Source organism: Myxocyprinus asiaticus, chromosome 5 (genome assembly GCF_019703515.2).
Source record: "Myxocyprinus asiaticus isolate MX2 ecotype Aquarium Trade chromosome 5, UBuf_Myxa_2, whole genome shotgun sequence".
NCBI lineage: Eukaryota > Metazoa > Chordata > Actinopteri > Cypriniformes > Catostomidae > Myxocyprinus > Myxocyprinus asiaticus.
In genome coordinates, this window is record NC_059348.1 from 12,403,398 (window position 1) to 12,431,003 (window position 27,606).

The 27,606-nt window shown below is 36.4% G+C and overlaps 2 protein-coding genes across 17 annotated transcripts; one reads left to right on the forward strand and one right to left on the reverse strand.

The window, feature by feature from the left end:
- The first annotated feature begins 243 nt into the window (after positions 1 to 243).
- LOC127440948 (mesoderm induction early response protein 1-like) lies at positions 244 to 21,166 on the forward strand. 2 transcript variants are annotated; one of them, XM_051698038.1, is made up of 13 exons: positions 244 to 278; positions 4,630 to 4,654; positions 4,734 to 4,879; positions 5,709 to 5,903; positions 7,108 to 7,234; positions 10,245 to 10,309; positions 10,400 to 10,472; positions 10,560 to 10,711; positions 10,797 to 10,878; positions 11,112 to 11,206; positions 14,288 to 14,415; positions 14,743 to 14,870; positions 18,922 to 21,166. In XM_051698038.1, exons 1-13 carry the CDS (start codon positions 270 to 272, stop codon positions 19,203 to 19,205), a joined length of 1,509 nt encoding a protein of 502 aa, XP_051553998.1. In that variant the 5' UTR covers positions 244 to 269; the 3' UTR covers positions 19,206 to 21,166. The 2 variants fall into 2 exon arrangements, with proteins under 2 accessions (XP_051553998.1, XP_051553999.1); XM_051698039.1 differs by lacking the exon at positions 244 to 278 and adding an exon at positions 4,394 to 4,508.
- A 535-nt stretch (positions 21,167 to 21,701) lies between these two features.
- On the reverse strand, positions 21,702 to 27,270 carry LOC127440971 (UDP-glucuronic acid/UDP-N-acetylgalactosamine transporter-like). Of its 15 annotated transcripts, none has more exons than XR_007897253.1 (7): positions 26,816 to 27,270; positions 26,405 to 26,438; positions 25,469 to 25,555; positions 25,098 to 25,169; positions 24,946 to 25,014; positions 22,776 to 22,828; positions 22,508 to 22,653 (listed from the first exon to the last, which is right to left on the reverse strand). XR_007897253.1 is itself a non-coding variant. In XM_051698067.1 (5 exons), exons 1-5 carry the CDS (start codon positions 26,965 to 26,967, stop codon positions 22,626 to 22,628), a joined length of 354 nt encoding a protein of 117 aa, XP_051554027.1. In that variant the 5' UTR covers positions 26,968 to 27,233; the 3' UTR covers positions 21,702 to 22,625. The 15 variants fall into 15 exon arrangements, 3 of the variants coding, with proteins under 3 accessions (XP_051554027.1, XP_051554030.1, XP_051554029.1); XR_007897250.1 differs by having other exon boundaries at positions 25,297 to 25,555; positions 26,816 to 27,262; XR_007897255.1 differs by lacking the exon at positions 25,098 to 25,169 and having other exon boundaries at positions 26,816 to 27,269.
- Between the last annotated feature and the right edge of the window lie 336 nt (positions 27,271 to 27,606).

Genomic DNA, 27,606 nt, shown 5'->3' on the forward strand with positions numbered 1-27,606 from the left:
TCACTTAGGAAATCAACATTTGTTTTTGCATTTAGACTTATTTTTCGCATTTAGACGCATTTAGAGTTTATTTGATATATATATATATATATATATATATATATATATATATATATATATATATATATATATATATATATATTGCACAACAAATATTATACATACACAGTAAGCACACTAAAGAGATAGACAGAGAGCCTGAGATTGGAACATCCGGGGATCTCACTGGCTCCGCCCACATTCCGCTGACCCTCATCAGCGCTGTAAATATGGCGGAGGTAAGAAGGAAATTCTCATTATTTTCCCTAAAATAAATAAGAATTCTTTTACAATTAAATTAAAATGTACCTTCACGAACGCCTATAATAATTACATAACGTATATGTTTATCATGGATACATTCTGCGGAATTTTAGGTCGTAAGACGCGTTGAATTATTTAAATTTTATTTTTGCAAAGTTAACAGCAGCTAGCTCGCCTGCAGTTAGCCTGATTCTCTATTATAATCATATCCACATGATGAATAATCTTTAAAATATTAACACAAACACTGTCGAGTGAACTGGTAATTTATGCAAAATCACGAATTTATGGGCTGATGTTTTACACGCTAATTTGTCTTTGTAAGAGTGTTTCTAATAAATGCTAGGCAAAGTATTAGCTAGAAATCAACCTCAACTTCTAAAGACACACACACACACACACACACACACACACAAGTACTCAAACATACACAGCATCTCAGATTCCTCTGGGTTTATCAAGTATTCTTCACCATTGGGTTGCTTTACAGTATGAAGGAACAGAAGGCATTATAATTAGTGAATAAACTAAATTAAGATCCAGTTTGAAGAATGCTGAAGGAAGTTCATCATGTTACTGATGCAAAGATCTTGTCAATCATATCCACTCTGGATCACTGTGAAACTGGTGTAGAGCTTTTCTTTTTAAGGCTGATGCAGATTTGTCTAAATGCCTGGTTTACACAGATATGTTTATGATTACAGACCAAATGGTAGTGTTGGGTTCGAGTCCACCTTAGTCAAGTCCAAGTCTTTAAACAATCGAGGCCGAGTCGGACTCAAGACCGAGTCCATAACAGGCCGAGTCTGAATGAATCTGTTCAAGAATCTGAATTCAAATTGTAACCATAAACTCAACATCAATATTTTGAGCTTATTTTAAACTTCAAAAATAAGAAAAACAGTTTGTCAATATAAATGTAACAAAAACACCTCTGTTGTATTTCATATATACATTTTATGATTAGTGTCCTGCTGAACAAACTTCAAAGTGGTTTCAGAATGAAAGCACTTGATTTAGGTGTATGAAGACAAAACTGTCCTTCAACACAATTCTTACTGAGTTCTGTTGACATTTTAATTATTTGTAGCTTTTTCCCCTCCACTCAAACATAGACTAAAGAAAATGAAAGCTGCGTTAGTCATTACAACCAAGGTTATTATTATTTCCAATTTTAATTTCGTTTTTATTTCTACTTCATTTTCAATTTGTCAATTCGATTTGATTTAATTTTATTTAAAATGATCCCTATCTAAAGAAATAATAGTATATACTGAGATTTCTTTCTGAACCTTTTTCCTCTATATGCTGACTGATTTGAGAAAATACAGTACATACAAATGAGTCACAAAATTAGCACTCGCTGAGAAGTTTCATCTCACGATTTGACTGCAAATGCTACATCCAAAAACAATGGAAAAGCCCACTGATAATATTAGCGTCATGTCCTCATTGACATTATTTTCTAGTTAATTTGCGGGAAACCGAACAATGCAGGGCAGTTCTGCGTGCTGCTGATGTACATAAATCCCTGATGTGTCCGTGTGCGTCTCGCAGCAGCTGCCGCAGAAGATAAAAAAATAAAATAATAACTGATATTTGCTTGAGTGGCAGCCGTGTTGGTCTGCAATCAGTCTGAAATCTTTAAATACCAACAAAAGAAAATTGAGCTCTTGTTAACTGCAAAAACATGGAGAATAATAATTTTGAGTCATAAATTGAACAGAATTGTCCTTCAAAAGTGTCAGAGATGTAGGCTAAAAAAAGACGTGCATAAGTTACCCGGTGGTTTACAATAAAAATATAATAAACATAAAATAAAAACGTCATAACCAACTAAATTCATCACGTAATTTTAGCTTCATACACACACACAAAAAGATAATATAACATTTATTTTATAGTCTATAATTAAATGATAAACAAAACATGTCACTGCCCAAAATATCCTAATATTCTACTGTGAATGGTTGAATGTTGTGAATGGTGGACAAATGCTGTAAAAGAATGTATTTTAAGCAGCTCGTCAATGCTTTGAAAATAGTCAATCAATAATAAATAGGTGCTGTTTATCTATTTAGAGTTGCTGTCTGCTTTAGTAATAACGCTTTTTTCCCGACTATTTAAAATGTTACACATTTAATTCATCAAGCTATTATGGACCAGTTCAAGCTGACAACACTGCGTGGATCACAAGAGACTACAGAAGTCTACATGTGTAGATACATCACACCTAAAAAGACTTAATATCCATTATACTATTTTTATGTATTTTTATTTCGATATGCTTTTTTAGTGAACTGTGAGAGACATGATGTGGTTGACTTGACTCAATGAAGTTTTAACCAAGATGAATCCGCAATGCGAGTACCGTCTTGGCTGCACAAACGGCACACGCAATTTTCCAGTTGTCAGGTCCCGTGTCGTGTGAAACTGCCTTGTTTAGTTTCTATTACATTGGATACATACCCTCCTTTATGTTTTCGTTGTGCCAGTCACCTCGGTAGTCAATGTTATACAGTAGTCTCTGTAGTAACATTCAAGCGTTTTGGTTGACTAATGAGTGTGACTGTGCACGTGCGTGTGCGTGCGTTTGCTTTAACACAGTGAAGGCTACGTCTACGACTTAAGAGGCTAATACAGCTGCATGCAGACAGAGATGCATTCATTAATTTCTGTTTTGTTATTTATTTTATTTTTTCATTGAATCACAAATACCATGGACTCGGCTGGACTCTTGAGTCCTAAAGGCTCGAGTCCGAGTCAAGTCAGAGTAAAAATGCATCCAAGTCCGTGACAAGTCCAAGTCCATTAAAATTGGACTTGTGACCGAGTCCAAACTTGAGCACCCCAACTCTACCAAATGGATCATTACACTTAAAAGAGCATTTTTTTTTTTTTTATGCACAGCAACAGTGTTGAAACAGTGAATTCTGCATAAAACTCATTTGACTGCGCTCACTGTCCTGCTTTATGTACTTAGAGCCATTTGAATAGACACTAAAAGCTGGTTTTATATATATATATATATATATATATATATATATATATATATATATATATATACTTTTATTATTCACATTATTTTCAATAAGGACTCTCATTACATTAACACAGTCACTTTTTACTGTATTATAGTAAAAAAAGATGCTGTTGTACTATTATTTTGTCATGAAAATAATGTCATAATGTCACAATGTAAATTTTCTTAACTTCCCTAAAAGTAGGTTTTGTTTTCTATATGCAACATATACTGCCTCATTTTGGAGTAAAATAGGACCAGGAAATGTTTCCTGACAGGTTCTGTGAGAATCACCCAATCCCTCGTATTGACGTTTTTACCCCTCTCCTCCTGTTCTATAGAGAGCACCTTTCCTGATACATATTAACAAAATGCTCAGATAGTGTCAGATATATATTTTGATGTTTTATTTTTCATTAATGAAAGAGATGATGCAACAAATTTAGAACAGGATTCATTATTCCCATACTGAAACTGAATGAGACGCAACTGGCTGTTAAACACATATTGACCAACACATAACACATAAGCTAGGCATACTGTAAGCTTCACATATGTATTTTCTCAGGCAAATAGATGCACAACTTGCATTATTTCAGTAGTACACCCAAATGGCAATAGCCATATCATACTGTTCATGTGTTACACTTGCTATAGTTTACTTCCATGTTGCTTGTTCATCAAATAGCAATGTCAAATCACTGAATCAACAGTGCCACCTTGAGTAACAAATAGCATGTATAATATGTACTGTATGTGTTCTCACATATGGGATACTGATAATTCACCATTATTGCACAGAAAATCAATATAGTAGGATATAGTAGTCATTTGTATGAATATAATACTCATTTATCTTGTAATAAACAAAGAAGTAGATATCATGTGATAGTAAACTTATATGGATATGAAATAATCATAAAAATATGATTTATGGAAGCAAAAAAAAAGAAAAGCGACACTAATACATATCTCGGGTCTTTAATGACCCGATACACTTTTGGTAATCAAGCAGTTATAAAAAAGTTTTTTGTTTTGTTTTTTTGTTTAAATGTTTTTGCTACATTCAGAAGAGAAAGGTTGAGGAATACTAAAGAGTTGGAGGCATAACTCCAAAAAATGGATGAGGTACAGGGGGTGGAATGAGGTCCCGTGTCACTAAAGTATGCATTAAAGGGTTAAGGTGAATACTGTTATAATGCAGAATATTGCATCATTGCCATTTTCAGATTGTTGTTTCAGATAGTTGATTTATGATGTATGTTTTCAGTTAAATTGATTTGTTTGTTTGTCTCATTTTATAGCCCTCCTTGGGGAGTTCAAGCCCAGGTAAGACAGTTTTCCTGTCATTGTAAAACATATATTAATACACACATCTGCTCTGATGGCCTTTTTCCTTTCTTTTCAGGAATTTCAGTTGGTTCTGAAAACGTTGACTTTGAGCCGTCAGCAGGGATGCTGTTACCTGATTATGAAGATAATCAGACCCCTGAAGACGAGGAGGTGCAAGAGGGGGATGCTAACTTCAGCAATGAGATTGAAGACCTCGCAAAGGTTTGTTCGTCTACTGATCCCAATATTTTCAGTTTGCCTCAGCTGGTCTTTATTCTTTTGTTTCAAAGACATATGAAGGTGGGCACTTCGCCTGTCTCCATATCTGTAATATCTCCGTTCTGATGCTAAAATGAAGGTTCAGATGAAAATCCTGCAACGAACCTTAGCCCAGCATTGATTTCATTCAAACATTTTAAACCATGTCGATTTTGAAATTTTGCTCTTTTCAAAAGCACCTGAAGTCTTGATATTTTTGTGTTTTATTGTATTAGCTTCATCTCAGGTCTTGTCGCTGCATTTTAAAGATGCACTCAGTCATTTTTTGTCATTTGAAGTATGGCTTACAGTGACACCTAGTGGCCTGGATGCTGCATCATTCAAACACAGTAGTTTTTAGTTACAATGCCATTGTAGAAATTCACTATGCACAGTTTACCAGGATTAATTTAATCCATGAATGAAAGTGTCCAATAACAGGGCAGTTACTGAGATTAAACGAGTAGTATTCAGATGGTCATGTGATCATAGCATGGCTGCCTCAATGAGGTGCCCGTGCCCCATGTAGAATAAAAGAGCTTTTATAAGGTTTCTGATTATGATTTTATACATATGTTTCAAAATGACTATTAATTTCTTTAGAAGTAAAACTTTATTTAAATGAGGAAAAAAAATTACTGAGTTATGGCTGTGACTTTGAGTTGAGTTTCTTAAAACTTGACATTTCTCTTACTTTAGCCAGGATCATTGTGGTGCTGCATTAATGACATTTTTTTTTTTTTTGTTTGGATGTGGATGACACACAAAACATTTTAATTTCTTTGATGGACAGGAGGGGGAAATGCCCATCCAGGAGCTCTTGAATCTCTATGGCTACGGTGGCAGCGGCTCACCTGAGGAAGAAGAAGATGAGGAAGAGGAAGATGAGGAGGATGCAGATGGAGATGAGGAGGAGGAGGATGATGAAGGAGAGGATATGGATAATGATGAGAGCAGCAGAAGCACCGGAGAACTGAAGAAGAGCAAGGTTTGTCCCAGCAGAAGCCATACTGAATTAATTTAATTGAATGTGCACATAGGATGCATTAATGACAAAAAAAACTAAAACACAAACAAACCTCATTTAAATGCAAGTTAAGGAAGCCGGAAAAAATTATTGGCTGAAACCAAGACTTCTGCCAACATCTTTAGCGCACAAACGTATTACAATTATCTAATGGCTTGTTTGGACCATCAAATGACCTTTTATTAAAGGAATAGTTCACCCAATAATGAAAATTTGCTGATAATTTACTCACTCTCAGGCCATCCAAGATGTATCTGAGTTTCTTTCTTCATCAAAACAGAATTTAAGATTTTTAGGATTTCATTTCAGGCCTCCTCCTCTAAACAATGAATGTCCTCCATTTTTTGACGGTCCAAAATACATATTTAGGGTGCATCAAAATAATCCACACGACTCCAGTCGACAAATCAAGTTCTTCTGAACCCAAACGATTGATTATTTTTAGAAACAAAACAATACGGGGCCTGGGTAGCTCAGTGGTAAAGACGCTGGCTATCACCCCTGGAGTTCGCTAGTTCGAATCCCAGGGCGTGCTGAGTGACTCCAGCCAGGTCTCCTAAGCAACCAAATTGGCCCGGTTGCTAGGGAGGGTAGAGTCACATGGGGTAACCCCCTCGTGGTCACTATAATGTGGTTTGTTCTCGGTGGGGCACGTGGTGAGTTGAGCGCGGATGCCGCGGTGGATGGCGTGAAGCCTCCATAACGCAATGCGCTTAACAAGCCACGTGATAAGATGCGCGAGTTGGCGGTCTCAGACGCGGAGGCAACTGGGATTCGTCCTCCGCCACCTGGATTGAGGCGAATCACTACGCAACCACGAGGACTTAAAAGCACATTGGGAATTGGGCATTCCAAATTGGGGGAAAAATCCAAAAAAGAAACAAAACAATACTTTAATAAACTATTATAAGTTTTAATCTACAATTATAATCTTTATTTGGTTTTAAATAATAGTGGGACAGATGCTGTGCTCCTTTATCTGTTTTATATGTTTCATATGCTGCTTTGTCTTACATTGAGATTGAAACTTACATTCAAATTAATGCTATATATAGGCAATAGACGTCAATAATGGTGTTTAGTTGAATTAGTCTTATGAGTGGTTTTGTTATACAGCATCTAAATATAAATGGCAGATCCAAACAGCTTGAGGTTTTTGTTTCAGGAGGATGGAGTTAAAATATGCAAGGGTTTGGTGAATGAGAGCCGCTCCACTGACAGTCGAGCTTGGGCGGTGAAAACCTGTAACACAACTGAACTCAAACGATCACAGAACTGCAGCTACTTTCAGAGTAAGAAACGACCTGTTTATCTAAAACTGCTCACTGCATCTAATTAGCCGTTTATCTCTCGCCCAATAAAACCCCATTTCCGAAATGTTGGGACAGTATGGAACATGATAATAAAAACATTTGATGATTTGTAAATTCGATTCACCCTGTGCTATATTGAAAGCACTAAAACAAACCTATTATTTGATTATTTATTTTACCCTGTGAATTTGTTTGTTTTTAAATGTACAGTAATTTCAAATCAGATGATTGCAACACTCTCCAAAAAAGTTGGGACAGTCAAGTGTTTACCACTGTGAAACATCACCATTTCTTCTAATAATGCTTATTAAGCATTTGGGCACTGAAGACACAAGTTTAAGTTTAGAAAGTGGAATTTACCCCATTCATCCATTATGCAGGTCTTCAGCAGGACAATTGTACGGGGTTTTCGTTGCTGTATGGTGTGCTCCATAATGCACCACACATTCTCAGTTGGAGACAGATCAGGACTGTTGGCAGACCAATTTAGCACCCACACTCTCTGCTTACACAGCCATGCACTTGTAATCTGGGCAGTATGTGGTTTGAAGTTATCTGGCTGAAAAAGACGGTGCTGGATGGCAGCATATGTTGCTCCAAAATGAGTATGTATCTTTCTGTATTAGTGGTGCCCTCTCAGATTATCCATGCCATGGGCACTGACACACCCCTGGCCCATACAGACACTGGCTTTTGGACTTGACGCTAATAACAGCTTGGATGGTCCTTTTCCGCCTTGGCCCGGAAAACACAATGGTTGTTATTTCCAAAATCTATTTGAAATGTGGACTCGTCAGACCAAAAAACATAGTTCCACTGTTCTATTGTATTTTCCATCTAAGATGTGACCGAGCCCAGAGAGGTCGGCGGTGCTTCTGGACAGTGTTGATGTAGGGCTTCTCCTTTACATAGTAAAGTCTTAACTTGCATCTGTGGATGCAGCGGGGAGTGGTGTTGACTAACAAAGGTTTATGTTCATGATATCCATTACAGATGAATGATGTTTTTTTAAGGCAGTTACGTCTGAGGGATCTGAGATCACGTGCATTCAGAACTGGTTTTCGTCTTTCTCTTTGTGCACCGAGATTTGACCAGATTCCTTGAATCTTTTAACTATATTGTGCACTGGAGGCTCCTTACATACAACAACAGGATTGCCCCACTTGTTTAACATCACCTGTTTCTTATCACCTTGTTATATCAACTCCACATACTGTTAATGGTCCTAAATTGCCCCTGCAGCTCATTTCGAAGGCTGCATCCTCTGGAGGTCGCATTTGTCGGTCGCATATGTCATCGAGGCTGTCTCGTTTCAGAAAGGCGAGCAGGACACTCCGAATGCGGGAAATTAACATAATTTGTCTGAAAACAATGACGCCAGTTTGCCCATAAATATGATGTTCAAACGCAAGTAATGTTAATTCCCAAGTTGAAATACCTCAGTAGAGGGGTGCAGAGGATATCATATTTATAATTATAGTAAGATATAATTAACAAAGTATTATAGACTAAAAGTACACCTGTAAATTGTATTTTCTTTTCTCTCTACATCATTATAACTCCCCTAAAATTCACCTCATACATTCCCTTCCAAAGGGACTTTGTTCCCTTCTCACTCAAAGCGCTCGCGTTTGTTAAAGAGTGGCGTGCTGTCATGGCAACCATGATAAGTTCTGTTTCCATTTGTCCTACGAAGGCCATCTCGTTTAAACAAGGCTCGGTATACTGCAGCCTTCAAAGGACACGTCCTAGCTAGCACTCAGCCTACAAAATGAGACACAGCTTGTGCCAACCTTTTTGGAGAGTGTTGCAATAATGTTATTTGAAATGAGTGTAAATTTAAAATAATAATAATAATAAAATTCACAAGGTAAAACATCATATTATGTGTAGTTGTAGAGCTTTCAATATAGCACAGGGTGAATGGAATGTACAAATCACTCCTTTTTGTTTTCAGTAGCATTTTCCATACTGTCCCAACTTTTTCTGAATTGGGCTTGTGTAATGTTTGCAGTTGCTTTTGACTTAATGCACAACCTCTCATAACTAATTGCTTGTATAAAACATTGGCAACAGCAATGTGATAAAAGACACTAACGTTCAATAAAATAATCAAATTAATTGATGATGATAATAGTAAAGTCCCCCAGTCCCTGTCACTGAAAAACACCCCCACAGCATGATACTACCACCACCATACTTCACCGTTGGGATGGTATTGTGCAGGTGATGAGTGCTGCCTGGTTTCCTCCACACATGATCTCTGCAGCTCAACCAGAGTGACCATCTGGTTCTTGGTCACCTCTCTTACTAAGGCCCTTCTCCCCCGATTGCTCAGTTTGGCCGGGCGGCCAGCTCTAGGAAGAGTCCTGATATTTCCAAACTTCTTCCATTTAAGAATTATGGAGGCCACTGTGTTCTTGGGAACCTTCAATGCAGCTGAAATTTTAATGTAGCCTTCCCCAGATCTGTGCCTCTACACAATCCTGTCTCTGAGCTCTGCAGGCAGTTCATTTGACCTCATGGCTCGGTTTTTGCTCTGATATGCATTTTCAGCTGTGAGACCTTATATAGACAGGTGTGTGCCTTTCCAAATCATGTCCAATTAATTGAATTTACCACAGGTGGACTCCAATCAAAGTGCAGAAACATCTCAAAGATGATTCAGAGAAATGAGATGCACCTGAGCTAAATTTCAAGTGTCATAGCAAAGGGTCTGAATACTTATGTCAATGTGATATTTCAGTTTTTTCTTTTTAATACATTTTCCAAGTTATCAAAAATCTGGTTTCTGCTGTGTCATTATGGGGTATGGAGGGTAGATTGATGTGAAAACAAAATAATTTAAAGCATTTTAGCAAAAGGCTGCAACATAAAATGTGGGGTCTGAATACTTTCTGAATGCACTGTATATGTGCCTAATAAAATGAATTTGGAGACTGGTGAAGATGTCTGATTAAGTACTGTTTGTATTTATTATTTTTTTTAGATAATGAAGTTGAGGAGGAATCAGAGGAGGATGAGGACTATATTCCCTCTGAAGACTGGAAGAAAGTAAACACTTTTTCATCATCATCATGATTTTCTTTATGGTTGTCTCTTTAAACACCCATGAAATGTGACATATTAACGTCTCTTGAACAGGAGATTATGGTGGGCTCCATGTATCAGGCTGAAACACCGTCTGGACTGTGCAAGTACAAAGACAATGAGAAAGGTTTGATCAATTAAAGCTGATCAATGAAAACACTGTCATTATGAGGTCTAGGGAGATGTTCTGAATCTTTGACTCCATCGCTGACAGTGTATGAGAATGCTGACCAGCTGCTGTGGAATCCGGAAATCCTTCCTGAAAACACTGTGGTGGAGTTTCTAACAGAAGCGTGTCGACGGACGGGAGAGGAGACGGGAGTAGATGCTATTCCTGAAGGGTCTCATATCAAAGACAATGAGCAGGTACTCAATGACTATCCTCAATCATTTATTAGTCATAAAAGACACTTATTTGTACACAATTCCAACAGCATTTTTCTCCCCACAGGCTTTATATGAGCTGGTGAAGTGTAACTTTGACACTGCAGAAGCTTTACGAAGATTGAGATTTAACGTTAAAGCAGCCAGAGGTGAGACTTATAGTCAAAGTTGGTTTATTTGCCATTTCTCTCCATCTTTCATCATGATGCTTGAGGAAGTAGAACATTTACTGAATTCAGTTCACAATCAAGCCTAAATGTAATATTCATGTTTTGTTTCATTAGTAGTGTAAATTTTAAGTATGTGAGTCTGGATTGGATTTGTCACTGTATAGTGTTTTTGCTTGGTGTAGAATGTGTTCTTATGTTTGTCTTTCCTACAGAGGAACTGTCTGTCTGGACAGAGGAAGAGTGCAGGAATTTTGAACAAGGTTTAAAGGCTTATGGGAAAGACTTTAATTTTATCCAGGCCAACAAGGTATTGATTGTTTTTTCCTCTAATCACGCACAATATTTAAAAAAGATTGTTCACTTTATTTATAATGTATTTGTAATTTCTGTCAAACCAGATACAGCTCTTTCCTGTAGCATTTCTGCTCTTGGAACGTTATTCTAGCTGCTTTAAGGAAACGACAGAGTTCTTAAACATCCTTAGCATTTACTTCTACTTCAATGTCTTCAATCAGGAAATAAAGAAATTGAGTTTGCTTTACTGGCAGTATGTTTATACAAACCTACTAGGTGAAGCTAGTTGATTAGTCTAGTCTAGTTTATCTAGATTCTTTCAGCTTAATATTTTTAGCAGCTGTGCTTTAAACAAGATGAATTTAAAGACACGGAGAGGGTTTTAGTGTGGTGTGGTTTTGCGTCATAAAGGCGCGGTCACACATACCTTCTCACTGTGAAATTACACGGGCAAAGATGGCGCGGTGGATGTTGGGCGTGCGTGAAATCAGCAAAAATATAATTGTCAAGCAGCCTTTTCGTAATGCTGCACTTTATACTCTGTGAGACTTAAGTTAAAAAGAAATTCTAACTGCTAAAATGATACCCTTGTCCAGTGTGAATATTCAGTGTAGCTCTTTACGAAGCACCGCCCACACAGAGGTCACCGCCAAACCAAGGAACTTCCTATTAGCCAATGCGGTGATTTTGCTTGTCAAAGTTCATAAAACTTAAACCCACGCGAAATCCACGAGAGGAAATTCTTCGCCACCGGATTGTGCGAAATTCACGATTGCGCGGATTCCCATTGAAATGACTGTATTTCGCACATGGAATTTCGCTGTGCAAAGGTATGTGTGACCACGCCTTAACAGTAACTGTTAGGGGCCGTTTGTGCAGAGCGTGTTTTTTTGCATCTGTCTTCACTGGTTTTCAATTGTAAATATGTGTTAGATGGACATTTTTGACCGTTGCTCCACATCTCGCTGTTTTTCAGCGTCTTGCGCAGGAACACGTGTTTTTTAGGTGCCATGTGAAGTTTAAAACGACTTCATCTTTTAAAAACGCATCTCAAGACACCTGCGTTCTGCTCTTCATTGCACTGCGTCTAGCTTTTTGTAGCACAAGAACGTGTTTTGTCAACTTCTCTCTGAGAAGTCCCTGAAATCATTCTGTTAAAAGCACCGCCACTGTAGCTATCAAAACACTGCTTTTGTAAAACATTTACCACCTTCAATACAGTCAATTTCAGGTGGCTCAGCAAGTATTGACGCTGACTACCACCCCTGGAGTCACGAGTTCGAATCCAGGGTGTGCTGAGTCACTCCAGCCAGGTCTCCTAAGCAACCAAATTGGCCCGGTTGCTAGGGAGGGTAGAGTCACATGGGGTAACCTCCTCGTGGTCACGATTAGGGGTTCTCGCTCTCAATGGGGCACGTGGTAAGTTGTGTGTGGATCGCGGAGAGTAGCATGAGCCTCCACATGCTGTGAGTCTCCGCGGTGTCATGCACAACGAGCCACATGATAAGGTGCACGGATTGACTGTCTCAGAAGCAGAGGCAACTGAGACTTGTCCTCCGCCACCCGGAGAGTAACCGCGCCACCACGAGGACCTACTAAGTAGTGGGAATTGGTCATTCCAAACTGGGAGAAAAGGGGATAAAAATAAATAAAATACAGTTCATTTCAAGACACTTGCTGAGCAATGTTCCCCTTCTTTTGCATGATTGTTTTATGAGTACTACAACAGATCTGTGCAGTTCCAGGTTATAGTTATGTAACTCATTTATTTGTTGAATCATTCAGTTACCCTATTGAAAGGATGTGTGATCTTGCATTGTTCTTTTTATATTGATTGTCTATGTACACATGCAGAGAGACATCTTTAGTTATTGCATTACATCTGGATGTTGGTTCAACATGTCGCACCATGACCGTTAAGATGATTATTATTTTTTTATGTCGTTGCACTCCATCTAGATTTTTTAAATTTTTTTTTTTAAGAAGAACTCGTCCTGTGTGAATGGTCCTGAAGAAATGCGTCTGAATTAGAGGTCGCCGATAAAACGGTTTTACCGATTAATCGGTGCCGATAGTTGCTTTTTTGAACTATCGATTATCTGTGAAATGCTGATAGTTTCTCTGTGGCCAAAACTCTTCATCTGGAGAATATATAGGCAATAAAATGCTTAATTTGGGGAATATTTACATATAGAGTTTTGTAACGGAGCCAAGACTCTGTCACCATCACTGGTTATGGAATAATTCACGATTATTAATATGAAATGTTATTAAAAATATTTTTTTTTAAATAGGTTATATAAATAAATGTTGAATAATGTCTATGCTTCATATGTGCCTTTTTTTTTTATATATATATAATTTATATAACCTTTATTGATTAAGTTCATGTTGATTTTGACTGAGTGTCTATAGAGAAAAGGAAATAAAGTCTTGTTTTTATAAAACCGGAATACCTGATGATCTACTATTGATGAATGATAATCTGCTGTTGACAATAGAGGTTGACCAATAGTGGATTTTGCAGATACAGGTAACTACATTTTACTGATTAATCGGCCGGTATTTAAAATTTTTTTTTTATATCAATTTATAGAGTGATAAAAAAAGATTCTTAGTCTTTTCTTACTGTGAAGGGCACAAACATTGAGGCTACAAGAGTTTAAAATTAATAAAATCCCAAAATTAAATTTATTGTGCAACAAAAAAATCCCAATAATAACCAGAAAAATTGAGATGTGGTGTACAACACGTATATTACCAGATGAGGTTTATTGATGAGTAAAAAGAAGAAGAATGGAACTTTTTATTTTGGGCTTTTTTATAGTTAAAAGACCCACATTGTGCACCAGATCATATTTTTTTCTGGTTATTAGTGTTTATGGCTGCACAAGGAACACGCATCTGGGATTTTAATTATTTTGGACTCTTGCAGCCTCTGTGTCTGTGCCCGTCACAATAAGAAAATACTTCTTTTAAATTCAATAAATTAATCGGTTATCTGCCTTTTCCACCAGCGACCTCTAGTCTGAATAGGGTCTGGTGGACATGCCGCTTGATTTAGTTTTTGCTATTGTTCATTACAATTTTTCAGGTCAGAACGCGGTCTGTCGGAGATTGTGTGGCTTTTTATTACATGTGGAAAAAGTCAGAGCGATATGATTTCTTTGCACAACAAACTAGACTTGGTAAAAGGAAATACAACCTTCACCCGGGAGTGACGTAAGTATCTCTTTCTAAATTATTCCTGTCTTAATGAAATGACATAAGAAGTGTGATTGTGTCTGAGACGTGGCATTGGTGTCTGGTATCATTTCCCGATCCTACACTACCCCCACCCTACTCTTCTCCCTATCGCTGCCTGTCACCTCTCCACTGTCCTTTGATTGTAGTGACAAAAACCCCCAAAACAACACACATAATAATTACATTTAAACTGAAAAACCCAAGATGACCATAGCACACCAATGGCCAGATTCACTGTTGACTAAAGGTTAGTGAGGTACATTATTTGCATACAAGTGTGTATCCTGTGCTTTACTTGTGTAGGGATTACATGGACAGACTGCTGGATGAGACAGAAAGCACAACCTCTAGTCGAGCAGCCACGCCCCTTCCCGCCCATTCCAGCAGCAGCACCAGCCAATCAGAGAGAGAGGAGACCAGCGCTCACAACGGTGAGTACAGAAGAGGTTTGAATCTTTGGGTTGACAGCGAATCAGTTCCTTTCACAGTTCATTTTGTTTTCGGTTCAATTCAAAAGCAGTTCAGAGTGATTAAAGTTGATTCCAACAGCAATTAGATTTACTTTTTAAAATGCATTAAAAATACTTCCCCTAATCGATTTTAAGCAAGAAAAATTACAGTTTATTGCAACAAAGACGTATTGTTATTAAAGAGGGACAATAAAGTATACTTTGACGTTTTAACACACACTCCATAACACAATTTTCACATTTGATTGAATGTTATATTATGTATATTTCAGTTACTCTGCAGGTCTGAAAAAAGTCTTCAAAAGTTTGAAATTGCCCATTTGCAAATTAAAGCTAGAGTATGCAATTTATACCAGAAGCATTTTTTGTTATACTGGTTGAAAGCCTCTTTGCATCCTGGCAGCAATCAATAAATCAAGTGCTCTGATAAAAAAAAAAATCTATTATCTGTGGCAGTCACAGGCCTGCAAAAGGCCAGTCCAATCAGTTCATTCGGCCCGAATGCAATGATTGGATGGCCTACCTGCCTGTCTAACTATGTACCTGCCTATCTCCGCGCACTCTGCCCGTGCACTCCATGGCGTGAGTTGGGGGCGGGACTATCTGACTGTTTGAACAACTGCAGGCAAGAGGCGTATTCAGAAAGACAACGTTTAATTTTGCAATTCCGTTCGATGGCACTAGTGTCGCAGGAATTACACACTCCAGCTTTAAGGCCTTAAAAAGGTCTTAAATCAGAGCAATAAGTCTTGAATTCAAAAGCTCATGGTATTACATTTTGCATGAGGCATTGGTTTCTCGTTGCGTTTAAGTCGTTTTAAAGTGAAGAGTAATTTCTGGGCATGTATAGCCTCATATCAAATTTGCAGTCTCTTGGACACACTATAGCACCACCACCAGTTAAAAAAATTACTTTTTGTTTTGCATATACATTTTGAACCATTTGTCCTAAAAACAAAATTATTTCTGCATGATACAAGTGGACTGCTTAAACTAAAGGAATAGTTCACCCAAAAATGAAATTTCTCTCATTATTTACTCACTCTCATGTAGGGATGCACCGATTTGATACCTGGATCAGTATCGGACCGACGAGCCTGATTCAAATCCGATACTGTGTGTTAGTCGTGTTCGTTCCTGTCAAGCTCCAAAAATGACATAAAAGAACCATTAAAACACCATTAAAGCAGTTCATATGACTCGTGCATTTTATTCAAAGCCACTTGAAGACGTGCAATAGTTCTGTGAATCACAAAAGGCTGTGTTTAATAAGAAAATATATAAAATGCACACGCAGCTCCAGCACATCAGTGAATGGTGCTGCTCTGTTTACACACACACACACACACACACTCGCGGCTATTTTTAGCCTTCACAGCGGTGCGCAATATTTGAGCGCTACTCACGAACAACATCTCAGATATAGATGCTCAAAAGTTCGGTTCACTTATAGTATGCATTTAGAACGGCACAGGAGGTGTTTTTTTTTTTTTTTAAATACCAGAATTTGAATAAGAAGTGAATTAAACTACTGTGAACTTGCCTACGAACAGACACATACAGGACTTCCTGGAGAGTTCAGAATGTCAAAATAAAAGCGTGAGGGTTTAAAAGTTAAAGGTGCACTATATATTACTATTATAATATATTATTATTATTATTATTATCATTTGTTTACAAATTATAATAATATTTAAGTTGAATGGGTTCCGAAAAGTGAACAAAATACAGGCTGCTCTGGAAAAAGATGGTGTGGTTGTTTCAAGGAGCACAATACGACGATACTTGAACAAAAATGAGCTGCATGATCGAGTTGTCAGAAAGAAGCCTTTACTGCGCCAATGCCACAAAAAGCCCAGTTACAATATGCCCGACAACACCCTGACACGCCTCAGCTTCTGGCACACTGTAATTTGGAGTGATGAGACCAAAATAGAGCTTTATGGTCACAACCATAAGCGCTATGTTTGGAGAGGGGTCAACAAGTATTATGCTCCTTGAAACAACCACACCGTCTGTTTCCAGAGCAGCCTGTATTTCTCCTGAGGTTACCTGTGGGTTTTTCTTTGTATCCCGAACAATTCTTCTGGCAGTTGTGGCTGAAACCTTTCTTGGTCTACTTGACCTTGGCTTGGTATCAAGAGATCCCCAAATGTTCCACTTCTTAATAAGTGATTGAACAGTACTGACTGGCATTTTCAAGGCTTTGGATATCTTTTTATATCCTTTTCCATCTTTATAAAGTTCCATTACCTTGTTATGCAGGTCTTTTGACAGTTCTTTTCTGCTCCCTGTGACTCAGTATCTAGCCTGCTCAGTGCATCCATGTGAGAGCTAACAAACTCATTGACTATTTATACACAGACACTAATTGCAATTTAAAAAGGGAAATTAACCTTTAATTGCCATTTAAACCTGTGTGTGTCACCTTGTGTGTCTGTAACAAGGCCAAACATTCAAGGGTATGTAAACTTTTGATCAGGGCCATTTGGGTGATTTCTGTTATCATTATGATTTAAAAAGGAGCCAAACAACTATGTGATAATAAATGGCTTCATATGATCACTATTCTTAAATAAAAGATGATCAGTCATATTTTTAAAATCAATGCCAAAATTTTACAATTTCTGCCAGGGTATGCAAACTTTTGAGCACAACTGTAAGTGAATGGGTGCCAAATTGGTGAAGCTCCAAAATCCACATAAGGGCAAAATAAAAGTATTCCAGACGGCTCTGGTGGTTAAATGCATATTTTCTGAAGCGATTTGATAGGTGTGAGTGAGAAACAGATCAATATTTAAGTCCTTTTTTTTATTTATTTTTTATTTTTTTTTATTTTTTTTTTACTAATATTTATCCTCCCTGCTCTGTCAATCTCCACTTCAGTTTCACTTTCTTCTTCTTTTGTTTTTGGTGATTCACAGTCTTAATGCATATCGCCCCCTACTGGGCAGGGAGGAGAATTTGAGAAAAAATGACTTAAATATTGATCTGTTTCTCACCCACACCAATCATATCATGTCTGAACACTTGGATTTAACCACTGGAGTCTTATGGATTACTTCTATGCTCCCTTTAATTCGATTTTGGAGCTTTAAAGCTCTGGTCACCATTCACTTGCACTGAGGACCTACAGAGCTGAAATATTCTTCTAAAAATCTTCGCTTGTGTTCAGCAGAAGAAAGAAAGTCATACACATCTGGGATGACATGAGGGTGAGTAAATGATGAAAGAATTTTATTTTTGGGTGAACTATTCCTCTAAATTCCACCCATTACATTTTCCTCTAAACTTTGCCCAATTTGTTTAAACAATGGCTCAAAATAATGAATAATACCAAATTTAGATTTAGTTGAAAAGTTACGTTAACAAAAATGTAACGAGGTCTATGTAAAACAGGACGTGAGGGTATATATTGGCAACGGTTTGTCGAATTAAAACGAAACTTGGTATGCTTCATCAGGACCGTGATCTAAGGGGAAATGCAAAGTTTGGTGACTGCGCCACCTATGGGTCAAGAATTTGAAATGTGAAAAATTGCTATTTTTGCCCATAACGTTTGAACTGCATGTCCTAAAATCATGAGTTTGGTGTCTATGGATTCCTTGGATCATGGTGATTTCAAGGATACCCATATCAGCAAGAAAATCATAAATGCTCCTTTTGTTGAGCTTCTAGATTTAATGACCAAAATGTATTTAAATAAAATCTTGCTTTTACATGTTTGGTGGTGATCACTTATATTTTATTCCAGAGCTTTGAAGTATATTTTTGGGTGTTGTTTAAACACTATTCAAGTGAAACAGCAGTGTCGTAGAGGAATATAGCTGATCCAATAGGTCTGATCAGAAAGTTAAAGGTTATTTCCACATTCTGGTGGTCTTAAAGTCTTAAATTTAGCTTCATAAAACCTGCAGAAACCCTGTAATTGAATTACTTGTATATGGATCAGTGTTTTTGAACAGTTTGTTACAGTTATTTATTCTAGTCATCTGTGTGGTTCCTAATGCAGGACTCCACAGTCACAGCTCCAGTGCAGACTCCACGCAAACATCGAGCAGTGTGAACGAGCTGAAGAGTGAATCTGTCCAATCAAACGGAGCGGACAGCATATCAACAGATCATCAGGACTCTAACGGCTGTAAACTCACAGACACTCACAACACAGACACAAACGGCTCTGTGAAGCACCAACAGGACTGCCAGAGTCTCGACAGGCCGACAAAAAAGTGCCGGACAGAATCAGACTCGCTGACCCAGGCCGAGACGGACGCTTCTAGGGCGAAGGAAGACTGAATGAGACCAAAGTTCAGGCCAGATCCAGAGACTGTGGGGATGGGACAGCGCTGTGACACCTCTCGCCCCATCCACCCTAAATCCAAAGCCAAGCTGCTCCAAAAACGCCACCCTCCGACTCGAACTACAGCCAATTAATGCTCCTTTTTCACGAAACCATTTACAGAGAAATGTATATTCTATTTGTAACGGAATTTGCCTGATATTTTTTTACCAACAAGATATTTATATTTTTATTGAGACATTTTGACAATGGGTGAATATGCTTTGTAAGCCATTATACATTATTCATGAGGATGATTGTTGGTGAGCTTGGCCTCGTGTGAATGGGGGCGTGGTCAGTGTATCTCCAGGCACATCAAGCTGTATTTTTGTCCTGTGTGTGTGTGTTGGTTTATGTGACATACGGTGCAGTGCTCGGCTTGTGTGTGTCAATGGAGTCGTACTGCGAGCTCCCCAACTTTCCTTCAACAGATGTAGTAAAAAATAAATAAGCCAATGGAATCACTCCTCGGTTTGTTTTTGTAAAGTGTTCGACATCAGTGATGTCTGCTCGGAAACTCACTCATCGGTTTGCTAGCGGTATGTTTGTAGTAACTAGGTGAAATGTCTGGGTCATATTTTATGCCATAATCAAAAGAAAAAAATATAAAAAGATATTTTTTAGATTTTTTTTTTTTTTTTGTTTTTGACCCATTACAATTTTTTTAAAGATTTGTTTTTGACAAATATGCACACTTTCCCCAAACTCTTACATTATTCAATATTTTACTGTAATCTTCTACTGTAATTATGCATATGTTACTGTAATCTCACCCTTATTATCATAATGTGTTTAGATGTTTACTTTGTATTAGCTTATAATTCTCATTATTATCATTGATGATTCCCATTAGAATCTCAATGATTACTGTAATACTACATTGAAAACCATCCTGTCCAGACACAATGTTTTTTTTTTAAACAGCGTAGATCAAATTCAGTGCAAGAAATACTACCATGTTGAATACTTACAACATTACAATATACATAGTATATCATTTTTTGCATTACTATAATGACAGTGAGATTTAAAAGCAAATCTTAATACTAATAGGGTTTTCTTTAAGCAATATATGTCTTTTTTTTTATTTTGGGCTGACATAGAACCTTTTCATTTGTTGCATATGGTTTGTATAGATTTCTTAACGTGCTTATATCTCATGCTTTTGATAATCGACATTTCTCAATTTGCGTTTTTGTACCTGAGATGCACGCAACTAATTATTCGGAAACCTAAATTCTTATAAGGTTAGCAAACAAATAGAATAAATACTGATAGCTTCTATGAGTAACCGGCTTCACATTCCACTGTTTTAAAGGTAGGCCGAATTAATATAGTGATATGACCCAAATCAATGCAAACGTATTGCCTCCAATGTTATAAAACAACCCTATAATACACCTCTCTTGCCAAAACAAGCACCTGGCCAGTTATAGAAATGAATTTACTCCACCTCACATTCTAGGAAAGGTGCATCAATTGTCCAACAGGTCCTGCATTTAGATCTTTAAGAGTTCATGGTGCTATATCTCTACTGAATGGTGGGTGATACTGAACCTCCCATTGGCTTATTTATTGTAATTTCTGTTGTTTTCTGCCTGGAGTGGTATTAAGACTTCCGTTTAGCCTCATGTGATTTAAGCATTGATCGTATTTTAAATGGTCTAGTATGGGATATAGCCACACACTGATCAAAGCTTATTCATAAATCCATGTTAAATAGTAAAGCCATCTGTATCCACACTGGTCCACTGCAGATGATGGTATGCTTTCTGAAATTACTCGCTGCATTTTGGAGTAGCGCAGAGAGTGTTTATTTAAAACATGATTGTAAGAGTTAAGTTGGTCCTCTGATGTTTATCTAATAAATATTGTGAATGTACTTACAGAAATGAAATACTTAGCTTCCTGAATAGATTAAAAAACTACATCACACTTGCAAGAGTGCTGTTGTACTGAATATCAGCACACACACAAAAAATGTTTTGTGTGTCGCCAAATGACACTGTTTAAAAGATTTTAAGTGTTCAGTACAAGGGTGTAGCCAGGACATTACATTTGGGTGGCCTCAATAAAAATGGATGGGCCAAATTTTTTTAACCAAATTTTCCTTAACAAAAGGTGGCGCATTCTTTCACAAATCAGAACTTGCATTTTTTAAACTATTTTCTAAATATATATTTGAAGTCAAAGGCTAATTTGTAATATTCTGGGCAGGCCTGGGTTTAATTTGGGTGGGCCACCCCGGCCCACCCTTGGCTACGCCACTGGTTCAGTATAATTTGTGTCAGCTGCATTTGTGGGTTACAGTCATTCCCATTTACCATTTTTTTAAGTAAAAATTGCACAAAAGGAAATTCTTATCTTTAAACAATCCACTCTAAATCAATGCTGTGATACATTCAACATCTTCAAACTATTTTTTTAATTCAATAGATCATTACAAATGCTTCTTTTAAAAACTTATTAAAATAAAGTATACAAATACTGCACAGTTAATATAGAAAAAATAACAATAAAGAGTCAACAATCTGGCATCTTAAAGGTCAAGTGTTATGGAATGTTACAACAGAGCACAACAGTCTGGATCTAGAAGTAAAAATCCCACTCATTTTCTCCATAAAGAAATTTGTTTTTTACAAAAACAATAATCCTTTACGACAGACTTGAACGCCGAGGTTAAGCGATGGTAAATCCTTCTGTAAAAGTTTGATATCAATAGCATATTTTTTAAAAATTGTGTTTACTGACCGAACTCCTGCTGAGGAACTACACTACCCATAATCCTCAAGAGAGATCCACCAATCGGAGTGGAAGCTATTACCAGAGAAATTGGAATCATGTTAAAAGAGCTCTGCAGTGATCGCCTACTCCCATAAAGCACTGCGAATGACGTAATCGAGTCTACCTAAACGCTCAGCTACTTATATATCTGTATATGTCTAAATGTTTTGCAATATACATGAAATATATCTAATTTTATACTTATAATAAATGACTTATAGTCAATGTTGTGCTATTGTTTTTTATTAAATTATGCCAATGTTTCATTCATGGGACGAGTAGTTCATTCAATACAGTCTTGTACCTTTGTCTGTTTTTCAATTTTCACATACTTTCTTGTTTCAGTTTTTAGTGAGATTAATTTCGGAGCTAGTTGGTGTGATTCATGGCTTACAACCCTTTTTTTAATAATTTTTTGAAATGCCAATGGAGAAAATGAATGGGACATATACTAGGAAAACAAAACAGCTGAAATAGTGGCTGGTCAATGCTGTGCTCTATAGCAAGACACTGTGAAATGTGTCTGCTCATGTTCTCCACTGATGAGGTTCTTGATGTCCAATATACATTATCATTCTTCTATTGAGGCTGTTTTATCTTGTTTGTTCCATCAACTTGTTTCTATAGAAAAAAAGATCATTTCACCATGTCATATTAAATACATCTTACATAGTATTAAAGGAAGAAAACCCAATGGCAGTTTGATTCACATGCGCACATGTATGAAGTTTTCCTGCACTTACTTTTTTGTTCTGTAGTGAAAGTGATGTATGAGTACACCAGACTGCCAGCAATGCTGTTGTGGAAAAAACATAGTTTAAAAAAATTGAGCAGGAAAGCAGTTTGTGGAAGTACTTTGGAAATATTGATAGGACTTTTTGAAGGAAAAAGTGCCATTTGTGTATTATGTGCATCCCTATGACTTCTGCTAATTTAGTTAATAGGATACTGAACTTAGTCATATTATTTGATAAATTGATCTTGTTTAGTGTGTAAAGCAAAGCAAGTAAAAAAAAAAAAAAAAAAAAAAAATATATATATATATATATATATATATATATATATATATATATATATATATATATATATATATGTATATATATATAGGTGCATCTCAATAAATTAGAATGTCGTGGAAAAGTTCATTTATTTCAGTAATTCAACTCAAATTGTGAAACTCGTGTATTAAATAAATTCAATGCACACAGACTGAAGTAGTTTAAGTCTTTGGTTCTTTTAATTGTGATGATTTTGGCTCACATTTAACAAAAACCCACCAATTCACTAACTCAAAAAATTAGAATACATCATAAGACCAATAAAAAAAAACATTTATAGTGAATTGTTGGCCTTCTGTCACGATTATGAAATTTGGCTGACAATTAATTGTCAAAAAATAATTGCGATTATGCCGATTAATTGTCAAAAAATAATTGCGCTTATGCCGATTAATTGTCGAAGATAATAATTGCGATTATGACGATAAATTGTCAAAGAATAATTGCGATTATGACAATTATCTGTTTTAGGGCTGTGACAATTGTCTCGTTAAGGGCTTTCACGATTAATTGTCAAACAAATAATTGCGATTATGACGATTCATTATCTGTTCTATTGCTATGATGACTAATTGTCTCGTTAAGGGCTTTCACGATTAATTGTCAAACAAATTATTGCAATTATGATGATTCATTATCTGTTCAAATTGCTATGACGACTAATTGTCTAGTTAAGGGCTTTCACGATTAATTGTCAAACAAATAATTGCGATTATGACGATTCATTATCTGTTCTATTGCTATGACGACTAATTGTCAAACAAATAATTGCGATTATGATGATTCATTATCTGTTCTATTGTTATGACGACTAATTGTCTCGTTAAGGGCTTTCACGATTAATTGTCAAACAAATAATTGCGATTATGACGATTCATTATCTGTTCTATTGCTATGATGACTAATTGTCTAGTTAAGGGCTTTCACGATTAATTGTCAAACAAATAATTGCGATTATGACGATTCATTATCTGTTCTATTGCTATGACGACTAATTGTCTAGTTAAGGGCTTTCACGATTAATTGTCAAACAAATAATTGCGATTATGATGATTCATTATCTGTTCTATTGCTATGACGACTAATTGTCAAACAAATAATTGCGATTATGATGATTCATTATCTGTTCTATTGTTATGATGACTAATTGTCTCGTTAAGGGCTTTCACGATTAATTGTCAAACAAATTATTGCGATTATGATGATTCATTATCTGTTCTATTGCTATGACGACTAATTGTCTCGTTAAGGGCTTTCACGATTAATTGTCAAACAAATAATTGCGATTATGACGATTCATTATCTGTTCTATTGCTATGACGACTAATTGTCTAGTTAAGGGCTTTCACGATTAATTGTCAAACAAATAATTGCGATTATGATGATTCATTATCTGTTCTATTGCTATGATGACTAATTGTCTCGTTAAGGGCTTTCACGATTAATTGTCATATAAATTGTCATTTTTTAAGGTGTGCTTTTTTCTGCATGTGTGCTTCATACACCTTAAGAAGTCATTTTTACATATTTAACTTCAAATATATAAATCAAATAATAAAATAGGAATAAATTATGATTTCCTTTTAAGGCTTTAAAAATTACATGAAAAATATCATAATATTCATAAATACTTAAAATATGTATCTCTTTTTGGTAACAAGTAACAAACCATTTCTAACAGATATCAGAATCCAAATACATTCTTAATATAGCTTGCGCCCACATTACAAACAGCACAGCCAGACGCTGACTGTTCATGAATACACAATGGAGTTAAAATGACATTTTTGTATAAACATAGAAGTGTTATCTGACTTGGAATGAACTTTAGCTACCCAGTTTGCAGTTTGCTAACCTTGCAGCGATAAATGCTCCCAAGATCATGGTAAACACAGTTGCTTTAATGGACCATGAAAACTTCTTTCTACATGAAGGCAAAATATACATCTATTTAAACTCTACTGCTGCTGTTCTGGGTCAACTGTAAACACAAGTATATAGACACACTTCAGCAGGTAACCCTCAAACAGCATTGTGAACAAGATGGAGAATCTTCTGAGCACAGTAAACATTGGCAGACTGCAAAAGAGAACATACAGTACAGAGTACTATATTATAATTGTATACTCAATATATAATAACAACAACAACAATAATATACAATAATAATTATAATATACTTCTTTCCTGCATATTAAACACTTACTTGAGTTGTTTTGTTCCTAACAGGCCAGTTAATTGATTTCCCACATCAGAGCAGAGCAGACAAGATTTAGAGAATTTAATAACATAAAGAACAAATAAAGTGGAGGCCAGACAGACGGACAGACAGACAGATAGATAGATAGATAGATAGATAATAAAGTGGTCAGATATACCTTATGGGGTACATTCCTGTCAAAAGCTGGGAAAACTATCATATTCAATGATTTTGCCCCTCGGAACACAACAACTGTTGCCAACATCTGAAAACAGAAAAAAAAGCTGCTGGCATCATAGTACTGAAGCTGTGTAAGATATCAGTTTAATTAGTAGAATGTGATAAATCTTTACTTTTGAAAGCCATCTGTCATGCTGGTGCAATTCTGGGCAAGATTATTGTAATATAGTGATGATGACACTATTAAATCTAGCAAACTTAGAATTTCAAGGATTAGTTCACCCAAAAATGAAAATTCTCTCATCATTTACTCACCCTCATGCATCCCAGACATGTGACTTTCTTTCTTCTGAAGAATTCAAACGAAGATATTTAGAGGAAATATTTCAGCTCTGTAGGTCCATACAATGCAAGTGAATGGTGACCAGAAGCTCCAAAAAGCACATAAAAGCAGCATAAAAGTAATCCATAAGACTCCAGTGGTTTAGTCCATGTCTTCAGAATTTATATAGGTGTGGGTGAGAAACAGATCAAGATTTAAGCCCTTTTTCACTATAAATCTCCACTTTCACTTTCACATTCTTCATCTTTTTTTTTTTTTTTTTTTTGGCGATTTGCATTCTTCGTGCATATCGCCACCTACTGGGCAGGGAGGAGAATTTATAGTAAAAAAAGGACTAAAAGTACGGATTACTTTTATGCTGCCTTTATGTGATTTTTTTTGAGCTACAAAGGTCTGGTCACCATTCACTTGCATTGTATGGACCAGCAGAGCTGAAATATTCTTCTATTGGGTTCAGCAGAAGAAAGAAAGTCAAACACATTTGGGATGGCATGAGGGTAAATAAACGATGAGAGAATTTTTATTTTTGGGTGAAATATCCCTTTAAATGCTCAGAAAAGTGACAGTTTGGGTAATAATATTTTCTCTTACTTGCCCAGTTCCCACTGATAAAGATGACGGGAATCTAAACAGAAACACACACTAGATATGAATTTTGATGGAGTGCCCAAAATATCCACATCTTAATTAATTATTCGAAAGCAAAAACTGGATTTAACGGCTGAATGACTTGTTTACATGAATGAAGAATAATAATATGGACATTAGATTAAGTTAACAACAGCTTTTCCTCCACCCGTTTGCAGGAGTGGTACCATGACCAAGCTGTTTAATTCATGCCAAAGGTGATTAAAAGTACAACTCTGGATACAGACTCACTTTAAGAGATTTGTTTTCATAAACGATGTACCACAACACTCATTAAGGTTATATCTGGTCATAATAACAGCAACTATATAATCTGAATATGGAAACATTAAAGAATGCAATAAGATTAATGACCTGTAATTAGTGAGAACACTCTTGTTAACAACAACAACGAGGAAAGAAGCGAGTCCGTAGAAAGCTGCAGTGAATAACTGTGAAGATAACGTTAATGTGCCGCTGTCATTCTCAGTACAGCTCTTATGAGGACGCTTTCGTGTGACCGCCATGCTTCAGTTCATCGAGGTCCAACTGTACACAACAACAACAACAACAACAACAACAACAACAAGAGTATTTCCCCTGTCCTTAAGTTTTAAAGCGACAGCGCTCCGTAAATCATCTCACGCAAGTGAAAGCTACTGTAGCATATGGCAAGCCGTTTTGGCTTTTAAAGCTTTTGTCTAACTATCCGTAATTATATTTTAAATATCTACAATTGCATTTTGACGAGTCACAGTTATAATCTGACTAGTCAGAAATAACATTAAAGATATCTGTTCATATATTTTGCCCAGTCCAAATTCCATTTTAGAGCTCTGCAGTGACGTCACAGATTTCGTCACTTGTTACGTCACACATCCACAAAGATGATTTCTGTAATCAGTGCTATGGAAGCTGCTAATGTAACCAGCTGCTAATAGAAAGATTACAACAATATCTTGATGCATTTATATATGTTAAAAGGTCTCCAGTTAACTATGTGTAGCAAAGTGCTTGTTATATGTTGCAGCACGAACCAATTTAAGTGTAAATGCTTAATAAAGACAGACAACCACAAACGGGTCTTTTGAATTTATTATGCAGTCTATAAAAATGTGAAATTGGGCAAAAAAATTCATGATGTAGTGGTTTAATGCTGCAGAAAT